A 19342-nucleotide genomic window follows, 5' to 3' on the forward strand; every position below is an offset into this window, starting at 1 on the left:
CACATATATACACAACCATCGACGCCTCCTCTGTAAATAAGAGCCGTTTGCTTTTTCTTTCCTTTTTTTTTTTTTACCCCGTGAATGCGCATGATTGACGTATCCTAGAGGTGCACTGGCTCTTTTTGTTTTTTTTCTTCCAGAGTGGAGGCTCTCCGGGTTCCGGACTGCGGCTCCGCACAGAACGAGCTCACTGCATTCCAATACAACCCCCCCTCCCCAAAAAAATAAACAACAACAACGGTGAACGGCTTTCTATCCGCCGAACCATCACTGCCAAAGGTCCCCCTCCTCCCCCTCCTCCTCCTCCTCCTCCTCCTCCTCCAGCGACGCAGACGCACGCGGGAACGGAATGACAATCGTGTGTACAAACCCGGTCGGAGGAGCCGCCGTGAATATGATCGCAGTGATTATCCGGGAGGGTGACGGGGTGTCATGAGTCCGTCACCTCGCGCCTCACGGCGACATCCGAGCGACGCCCATCCATCCAGCCAACAAGTCGCTGGAGCATCATGTGCGCGAACACGGGCGAACTATATTACATTATGATCACCCTCCACCCGCTTGTCCCTGTCCAGTATAAGGGCCACTTTCCGCTCCCCTTAAGTACAAGGCCACATTCCCATGGGCATCCGTGAGAACCAAAAGTCAGCATGCCGTACACACATAGCTTCCAGATGCGGGTTCAGGGACGGACGCAGATGTTTGCCGACGTTCACCGGCGATGTCTGCTCACATTTTTTTTTTTTTTAATAAATCACAATTCGTGCAGGAATAGAGAGCGGATCCTTACCGTGTCACCAGTCGCAGCGGTACAGGCGCATACACATCCAGCGCACGGAGGAGTCGGGAATCAGACCCCTTTCGCTGCTGCGCTCTTTTTTTTTATGTATTTATCGTATATACAGTCCTCCGGATCTCGGATGGAAATATATATTTCCCCCAGTCGATTCAATGATTTCCCGGATTGGCCGCCTCGACTCCTTGGCTCTGTGGTTCAATGTTGGTGCCGCAAAGAAAGAAAGAAGACACACACAAAAACACAACGACCGTGTGGTAAATCTAACGGAAAAGAAAAGGATGGAGATGGAGCGGAAGGTGTAATAACCCGACGGCTGCGTGCTTAGTATCCCGATCAGCGCGCGCGCCGCAGGAGGACCAGGCGATCGCGTCCGTCCAAATGCACTAAGTCCAGTGGAGTGCTGGAGGAGGACAGAGGCGTATCTCTCTCTCTCTCTCTCTCCGTATGTCTGTGTCCCGTCCTCCCTCCCTCCCTCCCTCTCTCCCTCCCCTTCCTCTCTCTCTCTCTCCTCTCTCTCTCTCTCTCTCTCTCTCTCTCTCTCTCTCTCTTTATCTTCCGCGGCTGCCTTTATGTTCTTACTGACTTCTGCCGAAGTCCACAAGCGCGGAGCGCAGCGGAGCAGAGGACCGTGGTCAACACACACTCACACCCACACACACGCGCGCACGCACGCACACGCACGCACGAACACACTGTGAGGGAGAGAGACAGGGAGAGAGACAGGGAGAGAGAGAGGGGTCAGAAATGACAAACCAATTTGGAGGCGCGGTGGATGCTCGGTTGATCGAGCGCAGCCCGGCGAAAGGAGCGTTGCGTTGCAGGCGGGCGGGGAGCCGAGGAGGAGGAGGAGGAGGAGGAGGAGGAAGGGTGGGGGAGAGAGGAGAGAAGGGAGAGGGGAGAGAGAGATAAAGTGGGGCTGTGCGGTGGAAAACATGGAACTGGATCTGCGGCTCCCGAATCTCTGGAGCGAGGGCTCCACCTGCCGTGTGAAAGCGCGCAGGGGGATCCGAACCTTTCACTGCGAGGACGTTTTAAATGTGTACTTACATCTTTTACACCAGACCCAACACCGGATATGACATTGACTCAATGAGACCCGACTCATTTTTTGTTAGAGGCTACTTGGTGTGTAATTGCGTAATTGTGCCTTTCATGGTGACAACTGCAAAGGTTCCATTCATTGTCACATTCTCAGTCAAATTGGCGACCACCCGGGGAATATTAAAGGAGTCTGCAGGTTCAGTTTAGGGTTAAAACAAGAAAGAAGCCATAATGAGAGGTAACATCAAGCATTGCGTAATTGAAATATATGTGTCATGCATCCCAGGTATATTAGTATATAAGGCATAAGTATACCATAATAAATCAATTAAATCAAACATTAAATCAAAGTGCGCAATATCCTTGCATATGATCCGACCGACAGCTCCAGTAAGCATGCGCAGTACGAAGTTGTGACATTCTTTGTGAAGTTGATATTTAATCTCTCTCTCTCTCTCTCTCTCTCTCTCTCTCTCTCTCTCTCTCTCTCTCTCTCTCTCTCTCTCTCTGTGTGTATATATATTTGATATATAAGTGTAGGGCATATTGCTGCCATAAGTTCTTATCACATTCGTTGATGTTTTTCTCTGCAATAATGTTTTCATAAGGAGGCGTGGGACAGGGCCTGTAGACCTTTTATGAGTTTGAAGTCCTGATAATATTCATAGTTTAGTTAAGTTTATTTGTAAAATGGAATAATACACAAACATGACAGATAAACAATATCACGGTGCAGGAAGATGCGGAACGCCCAATGGGCTTATTTGAAGTATAAAATCAAAATTTCACAATATTGTACGAACAATGTAGATACAATTTTACGACATAATATTATTGACAAAGTATTTGAACAACTTCTACTTGCCGAGTGCCTCACTGTAATGCGTTAGCAGGATTACTGCTGGCTGTTGTCGGGATGAGCCCTCTTGTTGCCTGAAGATCACAGGGGTGACATGCGCACTGAGCCGCAGGACGCTCAAACGCCTGGGACAGAAAAAAATAATAAAAGCGCGCAGCAGCAGCAGCAGCGTGCTTCCCGGTGTCTCGCCGTCGCCCAATAAGCTGTTATGACCTGTCCCGTCAGGAAAGCGTCCTCCTGTGTACTCGCCGCCGGTCAAAGCCTCACCGCGCGGGCTGGAGGAGGAGGAGGTGCCGGGGAGCTCTGCGCGTGGGGGACCTGTTGATATAGAGCCCACCGGCGCAGCAATGGAGGTGAGAGAAGGCTTTCTGCAACAGGGCTCCTGATCGTCACGGTGATGGCTCTAATGGGTCATTTGTTTTAAAGAAATGAACTGACCGCCTTGTTGATTAAATATCAAATTAGTGTCTAATATGCGCGCGTAATTACTGTAAATCATTCATTTGTAATGATTTTTTTTTTATCATTCTGACGCCATCGCTTTAACGTCAACAGGTATTTAGATATAGATTGAATTAGGCCGCCGTGAAGGGTATATAAGTGCTGCCATACCCTCCCTGCCTATCAATGCTCCCTCCTAATTAAATCTCAGATGAGACGTTGTCATTTCCAGCCCTTCCTCTTTTTTTCTTTTTCTTTCTGCAAATCAAATCATGTCATTGGTATCATGCTTTGATGCTATACAGCCCCCTCCCCCTCCCCTCCAGTCACAATGGTCTGGAGGCCTGTGTGTGTGTGTGTGCGTGTGTGTGTGTGTGTGTGTGTGTGTGTGTGTGTGTGTCGCTGTTAATTACCGTCACTGGCTGATAAAGCCCTTTGGAGAAGATTTAAATCCGGCTAAAGAGCATTAGTTGACAAGCAAGGCGCTCGCAAACAAACAGGCCTCGGTAGAGAGGATGTTGAGGTGAAACGATACAGATGTAGAAAATAAATAAATTGAGGCGGTAATTATTCCGCTGCACATGCAGCAGTGGAGAGACTTTTTTGGTTTTGGCTGGAATTGTAATAATGATATTCACCTTGGAACTTTGAATCAAATATGCTGTTTTGTGTGTGTGTGTGTGTGTGTGTGTGTGTGTGTGTGTGTGTGTGTGTGTGTGTGTGTGTGTGTGTGTGTGTGTGTGTGCGTGTGTGTGTGTGTGTGTGTGTGTGTGTGTGTGTGTGTGTGTTGTTCTCGTTGCAGGCGCCAAAGCAGGGGAGAATGTAACTGAAACAGGAAAGTCACGAAGACACGATTCAAACCAACCCCCACACACACTCATACACACACACACACACGCACACACACACACACACACAAACGAACAACGATCCGCAGAGGCCTACGATGGAAATCATGGGTAAGTGCATTCCGGTGACCCTAAAGCACACGTTCCGGTAACCTTAGGTGGCACTCCTCACCCACCCCGCCACTGCCATCATCATCATCATCATCATCTTCTTCATCATCAGAGGCTTACGATTTAAGGTGTCGTCCGTGGTTTGCTGTGTCCAGACAGAGGGGGGGTGTGGGGACTTACAGTCTGGTCGGTAGTCAAAACTTTGGCTGTGAAGAGTTTACAGGGTCTTAACCTTCTGCCAGGTACAATTACTGCAAAAGTGGCTTGTGCTCATTAGCTCCGGCTCCACCGAATAAACAAGGGTGATGTGACCTGAGGCAACACCTCAGCTGTTTGCCTTTGCTTTTCTTACTCCCTGCTGTAGTACGATGTCAACGTTTTTGTTTAGCCCCCTTGCGAATGAACATTCTGCTTCGGTTTTGACCTGACAATTGCTGATGGAAACTTCGTGACTTTGCCAAGAGAACTGAGAAAGTATTGAAAAGAAACTCCAGCAGCCCTCCAAAACACAATAGTTGTTTAATACATATCACAGTGCCTGACAGGGGAAGTCATCCTGGATTCTAAAGACCGATATTTTTGCAAAGTCACGTTGAAAGACATGAGAATATATTCCCCCCATCGCTCCCAATTAAGCCCTGGCATTTCACGGCTTATTATCAAAGGTCCGGGTCTGTCAGGGTCACTCAGCAGCGGCAGCCACAGCACGGGCAGAAATCCTGCTTCTGAATGACACAAACGTATATACACTTTCTCTGCAGACGCTCAGCTTGCCTTGGAGGCCGTGGAGAGACTGCAAGCCAAGCTGAAGGAGCGAGGAGAGGCCCCCACGCAGGAGAAGCTCTCCCTGCTGAAGACGGTCCTGCAGAGCCCCCTGTTCCATCACATCCTCAGCTTACAGCAAGCTCGGCGGAAGCCCCAAGCGAAGGTACGGCACAAGCACGGCCGCGTGGGCGTTTGGGTGTATTATAGAATGGTGGGGAAGCAGTCGGAATCGTTCCCAAAATACTGAATGCGCGAACCAAACTGGATGAATAATCAGCTTACCTAAGCTTACCACTAAAGCCCTGAGAAAAAGAGAGGGAGAGAGGGAGGGGGAAGGAAGAAGTGGCTAAATCTCATGCTGAGGAGTTTGCATAAGTCATCTGTAAGACTGTCATAAGTTTCTTTTCAGCCTATATAAGTGTATATATATATATATATATATATATATATATATATATATATATATATATATATATATATATATATACATACAAACACCTTACTAGAATAAATTCATTTTCTGTAATTTATACTTCTACTCCACTGTAATTCAGAGGCAAATATTGTGCTTTTTACTCCTCAACATTTATTTGATAACTTGAGCTAATAGCTACTAGAGGTGGGACCAAGTATTTGTTTTGAAATTCACAAGTAAGTCTCAAGTCTTTGCACTCAAGTCCCTAGTCAAGCCAGACAAGCTATGAGTCAAGTCCCTAGTCAGGACAGGCAAGTCTGGAGTCAAGACAGGTAAGACCCAAATGAAGTTCTAAGACAAGTCAGGCAAGTCCTGAGTCAAGTCCCAAGTCTTCAGTCAAGTCCTAAGTCATGTCCCAAGTCAAGACGGGACAAATCAGGTTTAGACAGGGATGTAAAGACAGGCCCAGTATCAAGTCCCATGTCAAAACAGGTCAGTCATGAGTCAAGTCCCAAGTCAAGGCAGGGACGTCCTTACTTACGGCTGGCACATTTTGAGTTAAGTCCCAAGTGAGAACAAGCCAGTCTGGAGTCAAGTCCCATGTCGAGTCAGGCCAGTCCAGAGTCAAGAGAGGCAGGTCTCCAGTCCCAAACCTTGAGTTGCGATTATAAGACATAATGCTCTCTTCTCCAAGTGCAATGCCATGTCGAGTCTGCGTCTGAAATGTTTGAACCGCATGTTTTTTATACTGCAATTTATTTAGTTGACCACTGCGTATGTTTGGTACTTAAACAAAATGATCTTTGGTATCATCTTTTGATTGGATGCTGTCAGATTTAGTTCAATAAAGCCGATCCGGGGAATCAAGCGTCAACTGGCAGGGAACGAATAGCGTTTGCGTTAGCTGATTCAGCAAAATAAGGGAAATGAATTGATTCATGGTACATCTTTTATATAGCACACTTTGTACTTCATCCATCCACCACTGTTGTCAACAGTAATGATCGTGTCTGTTGCGGTGCCCTGTAATAAGATAACCCTAAAGCGCCACAGTCTAGGACTATTACATTAGCTTTGGGTGCCTTGCGAGCCAGTAGTCATTTAGCGTCTCTGCATTCCAGGAAACATGGCACTGGATCATGTCAGTGGGTTCTGGATTTTTATCAGGACAGACACTGTAACCACTTTTGTTCAAGGTCTTGTATCTTTCAAAAATAGCAGTTATTTAAAGCTTAGTCTTATTAGTATTGTGCGAGTGCTGTGTCTTTTATTCCATTCCTGCTTTTCCAACAGGTGTCAAAGTTGTTAGAGCGGAAAAGCATACAGATCAGATCCCAGCATCTCGCAAAACTCCCTTTTAAACTTTGAAACAGAACACCAAAAAGACAAAAGGGAACAGTTTTGTACTTATGTGGTATTGAACAGAAACCTTTATCTCAGATCCTTGTGTTCCTGCTCTCCTATCTGTTCCCTCTCTGCTCCACTTTAAACCTATCTTTCTGTACTTTCTCTTTTGGCTAACACACATTTGTCCTCCCTCTTACATTTTTCTTCATTGTATCACAACGACCTCCTTTCTCAATTTCCTAATCCTTTCTATTTCCCTCCATCACTGTCTCGGCCTATTCCTCTCTCTCTCTCTCTCTCTCTCCCTCCATATCTTCTTTCTCCAATTAATGCCCCCACCTCTATCAATCCCCTTTCCCCCATCTCTTTATCCCTCTCGTCCATTTTCCTCCCAATCTTTCTATCTCCCTTCCCTCCCATCCGTCAATCCTTCTCTCATTCATCTACTCACTCTCTCTATCCCACCCAACCCATCTCCGTGTACTTGCATCAACTCCATTTGTACATTTCCCCCCCCCTTTTCTCCCTGATGCCATCATTTATCCATCACTTATTGCTCTCTCAATCTTACCAGGGGAAGATTTCCAAATCCGTGTCCATGAACTGTGGCCCCTGCCAGGGCGTGCCGCTGGACCTGAAGACGCTGAGCCACAGCGACTCCTACACATGGGCCATGGAGAACCGAGGGACCGGCAACGCCAGACCCATCTACAGGGACGGCAGCCTCTCCTCCCTCGGCTCGCAGGATCTGTCCTTCTCGGACATCTACACAGACAACTGCGTTCCCACTGAATCGCAAGTACGTAAAAAATACCGATCGTAAAAGGAAGCAATTTATTCTTAAAGTCCACGAACCAACCAATTGACATATGTATATTTTTCTTTCAATTGTAAAATGTATTTCATCACCATTCCAAATGTCACCTTTGATAATATCACATTACATTGTAAAACTCAAGCACAGTTGCATGACATTTTCTTTCTTCTTTTTTTAGTACTGCACCCCACCTCGAATCTCCCGCACCATGTCGATGGGGAGAAACCTGTCTGCCATTGCTCACGAGGTACAGTCGGCTCACATGTGAGGTGTTACTGTCGAGCTGGTAACAAGTGGATGTTGATTAACAATGAAACTCAAACTTCTTGAGCTTCACTTTTCTGAATACCACTCTCATGTATTTTTATCCCTCCCTCTTCTTTGAACCGCTGCCGTGTCAGAGGCGTCATGTGGAGATGATAGAGCTGATTAACGACGGGAAAGGGCTTGGTTTTGGCATCATAGGAGGGCGGAGCACAGGTGTCATGGTCAAGACCATACTTCCTGGCGGAGCTGCCGGACGGGTAAATCCACCTGCCGATCAACTGCATAGCCAGACCTTAAATAGCAAGGTAAAGGAATAGTGAGTTAGCTGAGAAGATCGACACCACTGTCAACAAGAGTGCTATCATTCTTCTCACCTCACTCTCAACAACTATAAGTGTCTTCCCCCAAAACCCCCAATCTATTCCTTCCTTATTGATGAATGCTGAGGACAATCAACATACCTGGATGTTGTATTTAACTGAAGCGTGTTTGGTAAAGTCTGTGAAACACATTTAAAGGTCGCAACACACTGAATGTTTGTGTTGTAACGCGGCTCCCCAGGATAAGCGCCTGCGTAGCGGTGATCAAATCCTGCGCATCGGAGATACGGATCTGGCGGGCATGAACAGCGAGCAGGTGGCACAGGTGAGTCTTTGTCTGTAATGATGACGTGTGTTTAAAATAACAGCTAAGTCTGAGCCAGGTGTATCTGCTGTTTACCACCAGAAAGTAAGTTCCATAGAAAAGCTGGGGTTGGTTCTTCACAGTGGAGAACGACGGTCACAAAAGGGCAGCAAACCCAGACCAGTGTTGCCAAATCTTTTCCTATGAAAGTAGCTTTCAGCGCTAGCGCCAGTAGCTGCTAAATCGAGCAAGAAAGTCTGCAAGTTAGCAACGCTTTTATTACAGTCCAGCAACAGCCACAGATACCAGATTTATATTTGTATTTTTCTTGCTGTCAGGATGTACTAGAATTTCAACAAGATATATAAAACATGTTTTTGAGGAAAATTGCCAACCCTGACTTCAACAGATTTTTTCAAATTTGATTTAATTTATTTATGACATGCAATTGTCACACAATGTCACTTTTGCACGTTCACATGACCGCAGGTGCTGCGAAATGCTGGTACCAAGGTGAAACTGCTCATCGCCAGGGATGTTACCAAGGACAACCACCTTTCGTCTCCCGTCCTCAGCCAAGACAGCTTGGACGGCAAGGTGTGAAATAGATTAAAAGTCAAATGCAAACTTGTTACGTTGAAAGAAAAAAAGGAAATACAATATTGCCAATAATAACATGGTTTGTTTCACTGTCTGTGCTTTTCTCCCAGCTCAATGACTTGAAGGACGACTATGAGTTCAGTGTGCAGTTCACTAAGAACAGTCGAGGACTGGGATTCACCATTTCCAGCTACATAGGTGACCTAAACTCAGGTAACCATACCTACTGAGTTTGAACAAACAAATTAGCGAACCATCAATATTCCAAGCCAAGTTGACGAAAACAAAATGATGAACGATTCCTGCCGAGTATGAGGCATTATTGACGATGTGTGAGTACGAAGCTACGTTCTCCTCTTAACTCATCCGGCTCTCCACAGTCTACAGCGCCGGTGTGCTAGTGAAGAGCATCGTGAAAGGCAGCACCGTGGACCAAGATGGACGCATCAACATCGGAGACATCGTCCTCTCTGTGAGTTCCTTATGTTTGTTATTGTGCCCTCTTAAGACAAATACCTTGTTGTCTGAAATATTTTCTCTTCTGAATGTCAACGGTTCTGGAGATCTGCACAGTTTGCATCTTTGAGTAGTTCCATATAAACCAATTAGGGTCTTTTTCAGCTGATGAAGGGGAATTCTTCTGGTTTTGCTTTTACTCCCATCCGTCTCTTCGTCGTCTCTTGTTTTTATCCATACTTTCCATCTTATATCTTTGAATTATTATTGATTTCTTTTTTGCTTCTTTCCCATACCGTGCACGTCGGTGTCTCCATCATGTGCCTGCGCTTTCATCCTGGCTCTCTTCCGCGACTCCCCACTGACACATTGTCTGGTCCCCCCTCCCCGTCAGGTGGACGAGGCGAGCCTGCAGGGCTGCAGCGAGCAGCGCGCCATGGAGATGCTGAGGAGGACGGGCTCCCTGGTCCGACTGAGGCTTCTGAGGAAGGCTGTCCGCCTGAGTCACATCCTGCCCCCGGTCCCTCCGCTGCACCCCCTCCGACACTCCCACAGCTTCCACGAGGGCAATCCCTACAGACTGGGCCTCAACAGGATTCAAGAGACAGGTTACTTTTTGCAGAGAGAGGGGTGTTTGAAGTTATTGAGCATATGGGGGAACACATTTATGATGCAAGTAATCATCCACAGGTGCTTCCTGAATCATGATCGAATTAACTTTCTGAGAACAATGCATGCTGGGAATTTGTGCACATTCTTGTGTGTTTGGATCCCCGTGTGTGTGTCTGTGTGTGTGTGCTCAAAACTCGTCTCTCCCCCCCCTCGTCTCCCAGGAATCTGCACCCTGCGTGAAATCTCCCGGCGAGTGGCATACGCCAACGGACGTCCTCGGCACAGCTCCAGAAACGGTAAGCTCCCGCTTCCCGTGCTGCACCGCGGCCTGCAACCGCATCAGGGGAGATGTGGCAGCGAGGCGGGCTCTTTGATGGGAGTCTATTTATAGTGTTGTTCGGTCGTGTGTTTATCCGACTAATTCAGCTCATTCGGGGGGGATTTGTCCCCGTGTCCCGCCTGAATGTACAGCTTCATTTGGGTGGCTTGATTCGAGAGCACAGTCAAAGTAAGCCCTGCTTGCTGCAATGGTTTTAATCAAAGAACGAGAAAACATTCCAATGCAAAGAAATCACAAGATTGTAGGTGTGAGTGTGTGGACCTGTGCAATGTGTGTGTGGGCCTGTCTGAGTGGTTGTGGTTGACATGCTGCTTTGCCCCAGGAAGAATGATGTTGTTTTTGTGCACTATTAAGCAGCCAAAGTGATGTTTTCATATAGGATCCCATTCTTTATTGATTGGATCACCCAGGGCTATAGGAGCAACGGGAATGGGAATGTGTGTTTATGGGGAGGTGAGGGTGATTGGCTTTGTATGTGTGCACATTTTACAGGTGTGAAACTGTCACCGGCTGAGGAGGAGGGCCTGAGGAAGAGGTGGCAGTATGCAGTGGGACAGCGATATGAAGTCATTGTACGTCTTTGTAGTTTAAGATGATTATTTACGATGATGTGCATAGAACAACAAATATTAGTGTTGTGCATATTTAACTGCTTTATTATTTTTATTGACATGTGATTTCCAATTAAAGAAGAAAAACCCTCCTTCTTCAGCGCTCTACTTACACATCACTCTTTGTAGGTGTGTCAGCTGGAGCGGTTCAGTGAGACAAGCGGTCTCGGCATCAGTCTGGAGGCCCGGGCCGGGCATCACTACCTGTGCTCCGTCTTACCCGAGGGCCCCGTTGGCCAAAGCGGCAAGATCTTTACTGGAGACCAGATATTGGAGGTAACGGACTCGTCTGCAACTCAACTCAGCTCAAGATACGAGATCAGAGAAATAGAATAGGAGTAACGCCGACATCAACGTTCAGATCAACGTAGCGGGACATATTAACATTGTACCGTTGCCATCACGTTGTAGCGGGCTAACCTCCGTATAAAGTTAGCTGATGTACAGCAAGTCGCCGATGCAGGTTTTGCAGTTATGACTAAAATAAGCAGTGACTCATTTACAATGAGTGAAATGGAACAAGTTATTGCTTCGTGCGCACTCTTGTCAAGGCTAGTTAGCCGACAGCGTCGCAAAGCACGATGCTGTCGGCTAACTAGCCTTGCTAATTCCACCATGCTTTAGTGCTATGCTGGTTACCGAAAATTAGCAGAAGCAGAAATTGTACTGAAGCCTGTGAGAAAAGGAGCCCACTTGATTTATTACCCGAGTAATATTGAAAACATGAGTTGTAGTTGGATGTGATATTTTCCTCTTGACATGTCAACCCTTTGTTTTCTGTTTGGGAAAGTTAATTGATACATTCTGGTCCAGAAAAAAAATATTGTTCAGCATTCGGTTGCACTTCGCTCCACCCTGTTGCATCACTTCTGGTTGCAAAAAAAATGTTGATGTCCGAAATGTCGAACTCTTGGCTTCAAAGTCGAGTTAACAAACACAAGCATGTTGCATATTAGAGACATATATCAGAAACAACACAAGTTAACGCCTCACAGTTTCAAGTGCAGCGTGCAGCATGAGAGTGTGGGTGTGAGTACGTGCCCTTGTGCTTTTTAGCCTGCCCTCCTCCCCCGCCGCTGGGCCAGTTCACGCATTCACGCGTATCGTCCATCACGGCGAGCACTCAGATGAACTCGCGGACGGCGCACAGTAGCTTTTTGCTCGCTGTGTAGAGAACAGTGCAAACTGTCTCGTGTCTCTTTCGACACCAGCTCCAACCCCTTTGATCTCGCCCGGACGACATCTGCGAGGCGCCGCCGTTGTTCGACTCTGTTTTGAAATGAGCCTTGCCCGCCTACAGCTTTAACACTTATACACACACAATCATGGGAAGAGAAACTCTAAATATTTCACTTTAACCTTCTATAGTCCGCACGGCTGTGTTTTCTCTCTCTGTTTAAAAAGCTTAAAGCATTACCTAGCCAATTACTGACCATATAGGAATATCCATTTTGTGCATACACACACATTTATGTTAACTGTCCTCCTGGCAGGTGAATGGGATCCCTCTCATTGGAGAGACCCACAGGGAGGTGGTTAATATTTTGAAGGAGCTACCGAAGCATGTCTGCCTGGTGTGCTCGCACATTTTACCCCCCACGATTCCCGACAGCGATGAGGAAGAGGAGGACAACATCCACCTCACGCTGAAAGACCTGCTGGCCGAGTTCAACGACAAGGTGAGGTCACACACCGGTGAAAGGGTGAATGGAGGGGTTAAGCATCAGTGTAAAATAAATCAATGATTCAATCTCCTTCCCTCTGTACGCTCTGCTTGTCCCAGTTGGACCAGGGTTGTGTCATTCCCTGTCCCACGGCTGAGGACATCACCAAGCGCGGCGTGCCCCCCATGTCCCCTCCTCTGGCCATGTGGGAGAGAGACGCTCAGGTGGTCGAGCTGGAGAAAGGCGAGTTGGGACTGGGCTTCAGCATCCTGGACTACCAGGTCAGAGACGTGCCCGCGAGCCCTTCTGCAAATCGAACAGACTGGAATAGACTGCGGTCTAAGAATAGCGGTGTCAGGATGAATAGGGCGAAGGCAATAGAGAAGCATGTGGACTTCTTGTAGTCTGGGTAGTCTTTGTGTGATGAACCGTTGAGACTGCATAGTTTTCTATATTTTTTTTTTTCATAAAAAAAACCCTGTGTGTTATTCAGTGTTATGGCTTTCTTGCCACGGAAAGAAATAAGAGCTTTACTGCAGCCGGTTTGCCTTTATGTAAGACCACACAACCCATTCACTGGCCACTTCATTCTGTCGTCTACCTGCATTCATCCAGCACTCAATGCATCTCATTTATCTCAAACTGTCCTTGTATTTTCTCCGTATTTCTTTCACTAGGATCCCGAAGATGTCACCAAAACAGTTCTGGTAATCCGGTCCTTGGTGCACGGCGGTGTAGCGGATCTAGACGGTCGCCTGCTGCCTGGTGACCGGCTCATGTTCGTCAACGAGAGTGACTTGGAGGGATCCAGCCTGGATTACGCCGTGCACGTCCTGAAGTCCACCGGCTACGGCCCTGTGCGCATTGGAGTTGCCAAACCACTGCCGGTATGTAAAGAGATGTAAATATCTCATTTAATTTGAAAATGTAATGTAAAATTCCAGGTTTTAATGCAACTCGCGGGCTTTATTGACTATATAGTACTTAATGTTGCAAAGTATATTTTCTTGAAAATCCAATTAGAAACGGGATCTGTTTTGGGCTAATCCAGCATATTGAAAAAAAACTAACAATGAAGGTGCTTTGCCACGATTATGAAAATAGAAATGCACGACTGTATTAAGGACTTCCTGCTCATTAAATGCCTAATACTCCCAGAGTTATCAAAGGGATTACTATTATGGTATGTGTCCGACACGTTATATATTGTTATACAGTCTAATGTATATGTATATCATTATATCGGCTGCAGCATATTTACCCATAAATTAAAACATGGACTTTTTACTCAGGATGCTTTACTTTAATATTAATCATCTCATAAAGATATGCAAGACAATTACTTAAATATGTGTTGTTGTTTTCTCGAGAGCACAGTATTTCTTCCCCTTATTGTTGTGGACTGTGGCTTGGTAACAAGCAACAAGAGAATCCAGTTACAGGCCGTCTGCATTTTTAATGCAGCTGAGAGATGAACACAATGCTCGACCACACTACAGATGGAGAGAGAGGGGCAGAGGAGAAGGAGGTGTCTAATTTACAGTCACCTTCTTTAGCCTAACTTTTTAAGCAAATAGCCCTTTTTTCCCTTTTTTTCTTTTCAACCCCTCAACTTAAATTTTTGGGAAATTTTGCTTTCTCAGCTGGAACTGTGCGGCGGCTTGACGCCCATCTCAGAGAGGAGCCTGCGGGCTTCCTGCGATGACCCCGACAGCCACACTCAGATCAGCCTGCTAGCCGAGGCAGCGGAGGCTAACGCCAACACCCGCAACTCCGAGGACAACAGCGTCATCCAGCCGTGTTACCTCTCAACGGTATGTCAAAGATTTCCAATGCATTGGTATTGCTGGAAAGTAATTTTTTCATATTTTATTCTCACTTCTTTTGTGGTTTAGAAAACCAGTCGAACTTTGGTACACAGGAGAGTAAAGGGCAGTTTGACAAAAAACTGTTTAATTATTATTTTAAAGCACCAGTTATGTGTATGCTATCTACCAAACATAGATCTGAAATATAATTGTCTGTCTTCTCAATTTCAAATTTCCAAATATGTTATTTTGTTCATAAAAACAACAACTACTGCAGAGCTATATACTCATGCTCACTCACCAAACGGGATTCTTGTAAATCAGCATTTGCTCGACTGTTTGGACTCAGCAGGAAACATCTCTTGCAGTGACAGTTGCACTAAGGCCATAGACATCTGAATCTTGTGGTTCATCACAAAGGAAGCGCTGATCATTACCGTGCAAACCTGAGATTCTGTTGGTAGCCATTTTGAGCTGCCCCGAAGGAGATTACCATGACGGCGTTTGTTCTCTCCCTTTTTGCCTTCTACGAGCTTAGGGCCAGCTGTATCAGTATCACTAGGCCACGTACAGAGAAAGTGCTCGGTGTCAAAGACTTTGTTTCTCCATTGTGGTCTCAACTCAATCCTATTGAGGCCGCCCTTTTGTTCTCACTTTTGCTTAATTACCAACAGTTGCCTCTCAATGAAAAGTGCTTACGGCTTGCACGACATTAGCGCCTGGTCCCGCACAAGGGCATGCAGTACTGCCTTAATGTATCCCTTACACACACACACACACACACACACACACACACACACACACACGCACACGCACACGCACGCACAGACCCAGAGCAGCAAGTGTCAGTGTGTTCTCATCAAAGACCGGCTTGTTGCAAAGGTAGCTTCAGAACTTCGGGGCTGCTTGCACTTTCTGTGAAGGTTCAAAGTCGATCTCCCGGTTGCCCCTTTTCTTCTTCTTTGTGAAGTGCCCTGGGGGGAACAAAGAAGTCTTCCTCTGCATGTTTTACATCTCAGAGTTACTCCTAAGGCTTTCTCCCCGGAGAGTTGATAGTTGTTTGAGATCGCCTTTTTTTTCTTCATCACGTCAGAAATCTGATTGGTTGTGATGATAGTAGATTAGGACATTATTGCACTATGGGGTACTTTTCAAGAAGTTTTTATATCTGGGTTAGGGGTTAAATAATGTGCGGCAGAGCTTATGTTGGAACAAATCTGCATAGGCAACAACATTTTGATCCAGGCTGAAATATTTTAACAAATTAGAGAATATAATATTTGGATGAATTTCATCTCTGAGGTTGATCTTTTTGTTTCAGGAGTCAAACAACCTGATGAAACAAGAATAAGAGTCTATAGCAGTGCCAGCAGCTCTGTGAGGCTATGCATGCTAACATCCGCTGAATAGCATGTTTCCATTCCATTCATTAGAGTATCGCATTAGGAAAGCTAAAACGGTCAAATTCAATGAAACTTCCTTAATCGCGCGAAACATTATTTTTTCCTCGATTGTTTTTTGGCTTTGTTGAAAAAGAGTTAATGCGCTAAATGGGTTGTGGAAAGGCATTTGCCGAAACATTTAACTTGTATGACTGATTAGCTGTTTTGGCTCTCAGCGTCTGTCTACTAGGCTTTCAGTCATGCATAACCTGTAGCGCCAACTTCTGACCAAAGGACGCTCGAGCCGAGTTCATTGCTCCAAACTAAATTCATATTTTTTTTACGACATCCAAAGGTTTGCTTAAAATTTGCTAAACAATAACATGAAAACACAACTAATGACAATGCTAACAAGCTAACGTTTAGCAAGGTAGCCGTTGGTTTGTGGACTGTCGTTTTGAAGTGGCCCCCTGCTGGTCAGTAGAGATAATGCAAGATTTAAAACACTTCTGCATCTGCTGCACTCTGCAGAAACAGAGGTCGCCGCCTGCATCTTACCGTAGCATTTTAGCATGCTAACGTGTGCTAATCAGCCGGATGCACAAAGTGCAGCTGAAGCCGTTGAGCGAGAGGAAAAGTCAGAGGATCACCACAGTCAGTTATCCTCTGCGGACCATGACAACCTGAAGAAAGTTCCCTGACAATCCATCCAATAGTTACTCCTCCTCACTCGTGCCCTCTGTTGTCCCTCGCAGGAGAACCGGCTGCGGCATCGCTTCAGCATCATGGAGGACGACTACAAGCAGCGGGCGCCGCCTCTGCCCCCCCGCACCAGCTTTGAGAGGACAATCACTGTTGTCCGGGGCAACCGTAGCCTTGGTATGTTCTCCGTCTTTCTCATGGTGATGCTGTCTTGGTGTGTGTACGTCGCCGGCACGGCGATAATGACGCTAATAGGCGGCGGTGATGACGCCTGCCCCGAAGAGGAGTGGTGAAGTGATGTGCTTCTCCTACCTGAGAGGGGGAGATGATTACTGTGTGTGTGTGTGTGTGTGCGTGTGTGTGTGTGTGTGTGTGTGTGTGTGTGTGTGTGTGTGTGTGTGTGTGTGTGAGAGAGGCTAGCATGGGGGATGTGCATGAGCAGTAATCCATTAAAACCAATAAGTATATATTGATCTCTAAATAGGTTTGTGTTTATACTCCAGAGCTGAGAGTTCATTGGTTATTAGAACATGACAGGGAGGAAAACAACATGGTGTAAGGCGCTCCTGCACTTTAATCTAAGGGCTCTGTGCAAAGCACAAGGAAACTAACTAAACACACTATTTTGTGTCCATGTGTGTTTGTGTGTGTGTGTGGGTGGAAGTTTAAGATTATGTAAATGGTCATAGGTAGAAAACAAAATAACAAGGTCATAACCTGCAGTCTGTGTGTCAGTGCATTCTTTGGTTTTCATCTGTTTAAAATATTGTAGGTCTGTTTGCTGAGGTATTTAATGCCGCATGGTGTTCTGGATATCCAAATGTGGAGCCTTTACAGATGTTCTGTGTTTTATGTTCATTTAAATATTTGACCTTCCAAGCAAGTATCTTCTGTAAGGCCCGAATAACGGGATTCTTTTTTAACGAGCAATATTATTGTAGTACTCATTGCACTACTCTACATTCTTCCTATTATTAGGTGCCGTGTACAATGATATCCTATGACTAAATGCCCATATATGGATATGCTATCATGTACATTAGAGCACATGGTTTGTACTACAAGGACTGTATGGCTTTTTAGAGCAGGCTGTTAACGGAGAAACTTTAACGGATCATAATGAGGTCTTTTTTTTCTTTTCTTGCCTTCTTGCTCATCTCAAAACATGAATACATGCAGCCTGTTTAGACGTCTTTGTTTGTTCTCGAACGCTGTGAACCTATTGCACTCACTGTACGTTTGTGGTACCATAAATAGGTTGTGTTGAGGTCAAAACAAATGTGTTGTTAAAAGTGCATGCAGCAGTTTGTTATAGAAAAGAAACCAATGTGTTTTTAAAGCTTTGTTGAAGTAACGTATAGCACCCTTTGAAATTTTGAGACATTCATCATTATCTCACCTCAGTCTTCCTTCTCATGAAATGTGTGACTTCTGTTCGTCTTGTCGGCGTCCGTAGACGTGTATTCCAGGCACTATGATTGTATTGTAATTTGAATGTAATACCAAAAAAATAACAACAAAAAAACAATAAACGATTTATTTGATCAAAAAAAAAACAAAGCATAGTCATTTCTTTGACCAACTTCAAATTATGTACGACCATAGTGTTGTGGATGTGCGTAGTCCTCCAGTAGTCGGCAAAGTAGTAATGCAGGTGCCGCAGACTAGATCAGGTTGTAGCCCTCCCTGTCTGCAGAGTGCGTGTATGTGTGTGTATGTGTGTGTACGTGTGTGTGTGTGTGTCGGCTTCTGCCTGTTTGCATTAATGAAGTGTTTGCGTAATCCGCCTAGCGTCCGATTGGATCAAGCCAAATTCAGGTGTTTGTGCTGCTGGCATGTGCCGCCTCTCGGGAGTCATCTGCGTCCTCTGCGGGTGTCCGTGATTGCACGCCTCTGTGACGGATGGTGCCGCGTAAATGTCAAGCATGTGCAGCCATGTTTGCGTGCTGATCGGCCTTAGTGCCTGTCTTGATTATGCTGATTATGCCCGCTGTCAGGTGTGTTGTTTGGGTGACTGTCTGGTCTGTTTGGCATGCATTCAGAGCGGGCCTTAGCCAGAACCGCCACTCACCTGTGCCCGTGCGTGTGTGTGCGTGTGTGTGTGTGTGTGCGTGCGCGTGTGTGTGCGCGCACGTTGGCAGGGATGTCGGTGAGCGCTATCAAGGACGGCTCAGGCATGCTAGTGCGCAGCGTGGTCCAGGGTGGCTCTGTCAGCCAGGATGGCAGGCTGGGGGTGGGGGACGCCATCTTGGCCATCAACGGAGAGCCTACCTCCCATCTGACCAACGCCAGGGCCAGAGCCGCGCTCCGCAGACACTCCGTCGTGGGACCGGAGATAAGGTGAGGAGGCAGTCACTGTCCCAACGGCAGTGGTTAAAAAAATTTAAAAAAACACAAAAAACAGAGCAGGTACTGTACGTCATGGTGCAGCTCACACACATTTCCATGAAAGCTCTGCAGAATCAGTTTCTGAAGCCAGTCTTCAGACATAATATTAGGAATCTATCAATAAGCCGTCACGGGATGGGAAATGCTTTTAAGAGCAACGAGAAGAACAGATTTCGATGATTCCCATCCCCCTTCAAACCCAGTGATGGTGAGCCTCCTAATCCGATGCACGTCTAACTGTGTCACAGGTGTGCTGCGCTGATCTGAATAGACTGTGGAGGTCAGAGGTCAAGGTCACTGTGACCTCACGTCCGTCCCTTTCTCTCGTGATATCTCAGCTTTGTGCGAATTTTGAAAAAATTGGGCACAAATGTCCACCTGCACTCGAGGTCGAACTAATTTGAATTTGGTGGTCACCTAATTTCTTTAATATTATTTAAGA

At 46.1% G+C, this 19342-nt stretch overlaps 1 protein-coding gene across 1 annotated transcript in view; it reads left to right on the top strand.

The window, feature by feature from the left end:
• Window positions 1–352: 352 nt before the first annotated feature.
• The window catches only part of LOC306737519 (multiple PDZ domain protein), a gene marked incomplete at both ends in the record, with an annotated part of 38487 nt that continues 19497 nt past the window's right edge, over window positions 353–19342 (top strand). Inside the window, 21 exons of the mRNA XM_079219252.1 lie at window positions 353–422; window positions 2928–3055; window positions 4150–4288; window positions 4864–5030; window positions 7204–7428; window positions 7625–7693; window positions 7848–7970; window positions 8275–8358; window positions 8827–8934; window positions 9048–9150; window positions 9318–9409; window positions 9788–10001; window positions 10227–10301; window positions 10838–10917; window positions 11086–11232; window positions 12450–12635; window positions 12740–12901; window positions 13298–13507; window positions 14264–14434; window positions 16566–16689; window positions 18654–18852. Of these exons, the coding sequence (XP_079075378.1) occupies window positions 353–422; window positions 2928–3055; window positions 4150–4288; window positions 4864–5030; window positions 7204–7428; window positions 7625–7693; window positions 7848–7970; window positions 8275–8358; window positions 8827–8934; window positions 9048–9150; window positions 9318–9409; window positions 9788–10001; window positions 10227–10301; window positions 10838–10917; window positions 11086–11232; window positions 12450–12635; window positions 12740–12901; window positions 13298–13507; window positions 14264–14434; window positions 16566–16689; window positions 18654–18852 (2876 nt within the window). The remainder of the gene's footprint in view (window positions 423–2927; window positions 3056–4149; window positions 4289–4863; window positions 5031–7203; window positions 7429–7624; window positions 7694–7847; window positions 7971–8274; window positions 8359–8826; window positions 8935–9047; window positions 9151–9317; window positions 9410–9787; window positions 10002–10226; window positions 10302–10837; window positions 10918–11085; window positions 11233–12449; window positions 12636–12739; window positions 12902–13297; window positions 13508–14263; window positions 14435–16565; window positions 16690–18653; window positions 18853–19342) is intronic.

This window comes from Taurulus bubalis (assembly GCF_910589615.1).
Source record: "Taurulus bubalis genome assembly, chromosome: 6".
Lineage (NCBI taxonomy): Eukaryota > Metazoa > Chordata > Actinopteri > Perciformes > Cottidae > Taurulus > Taurulus bubalis.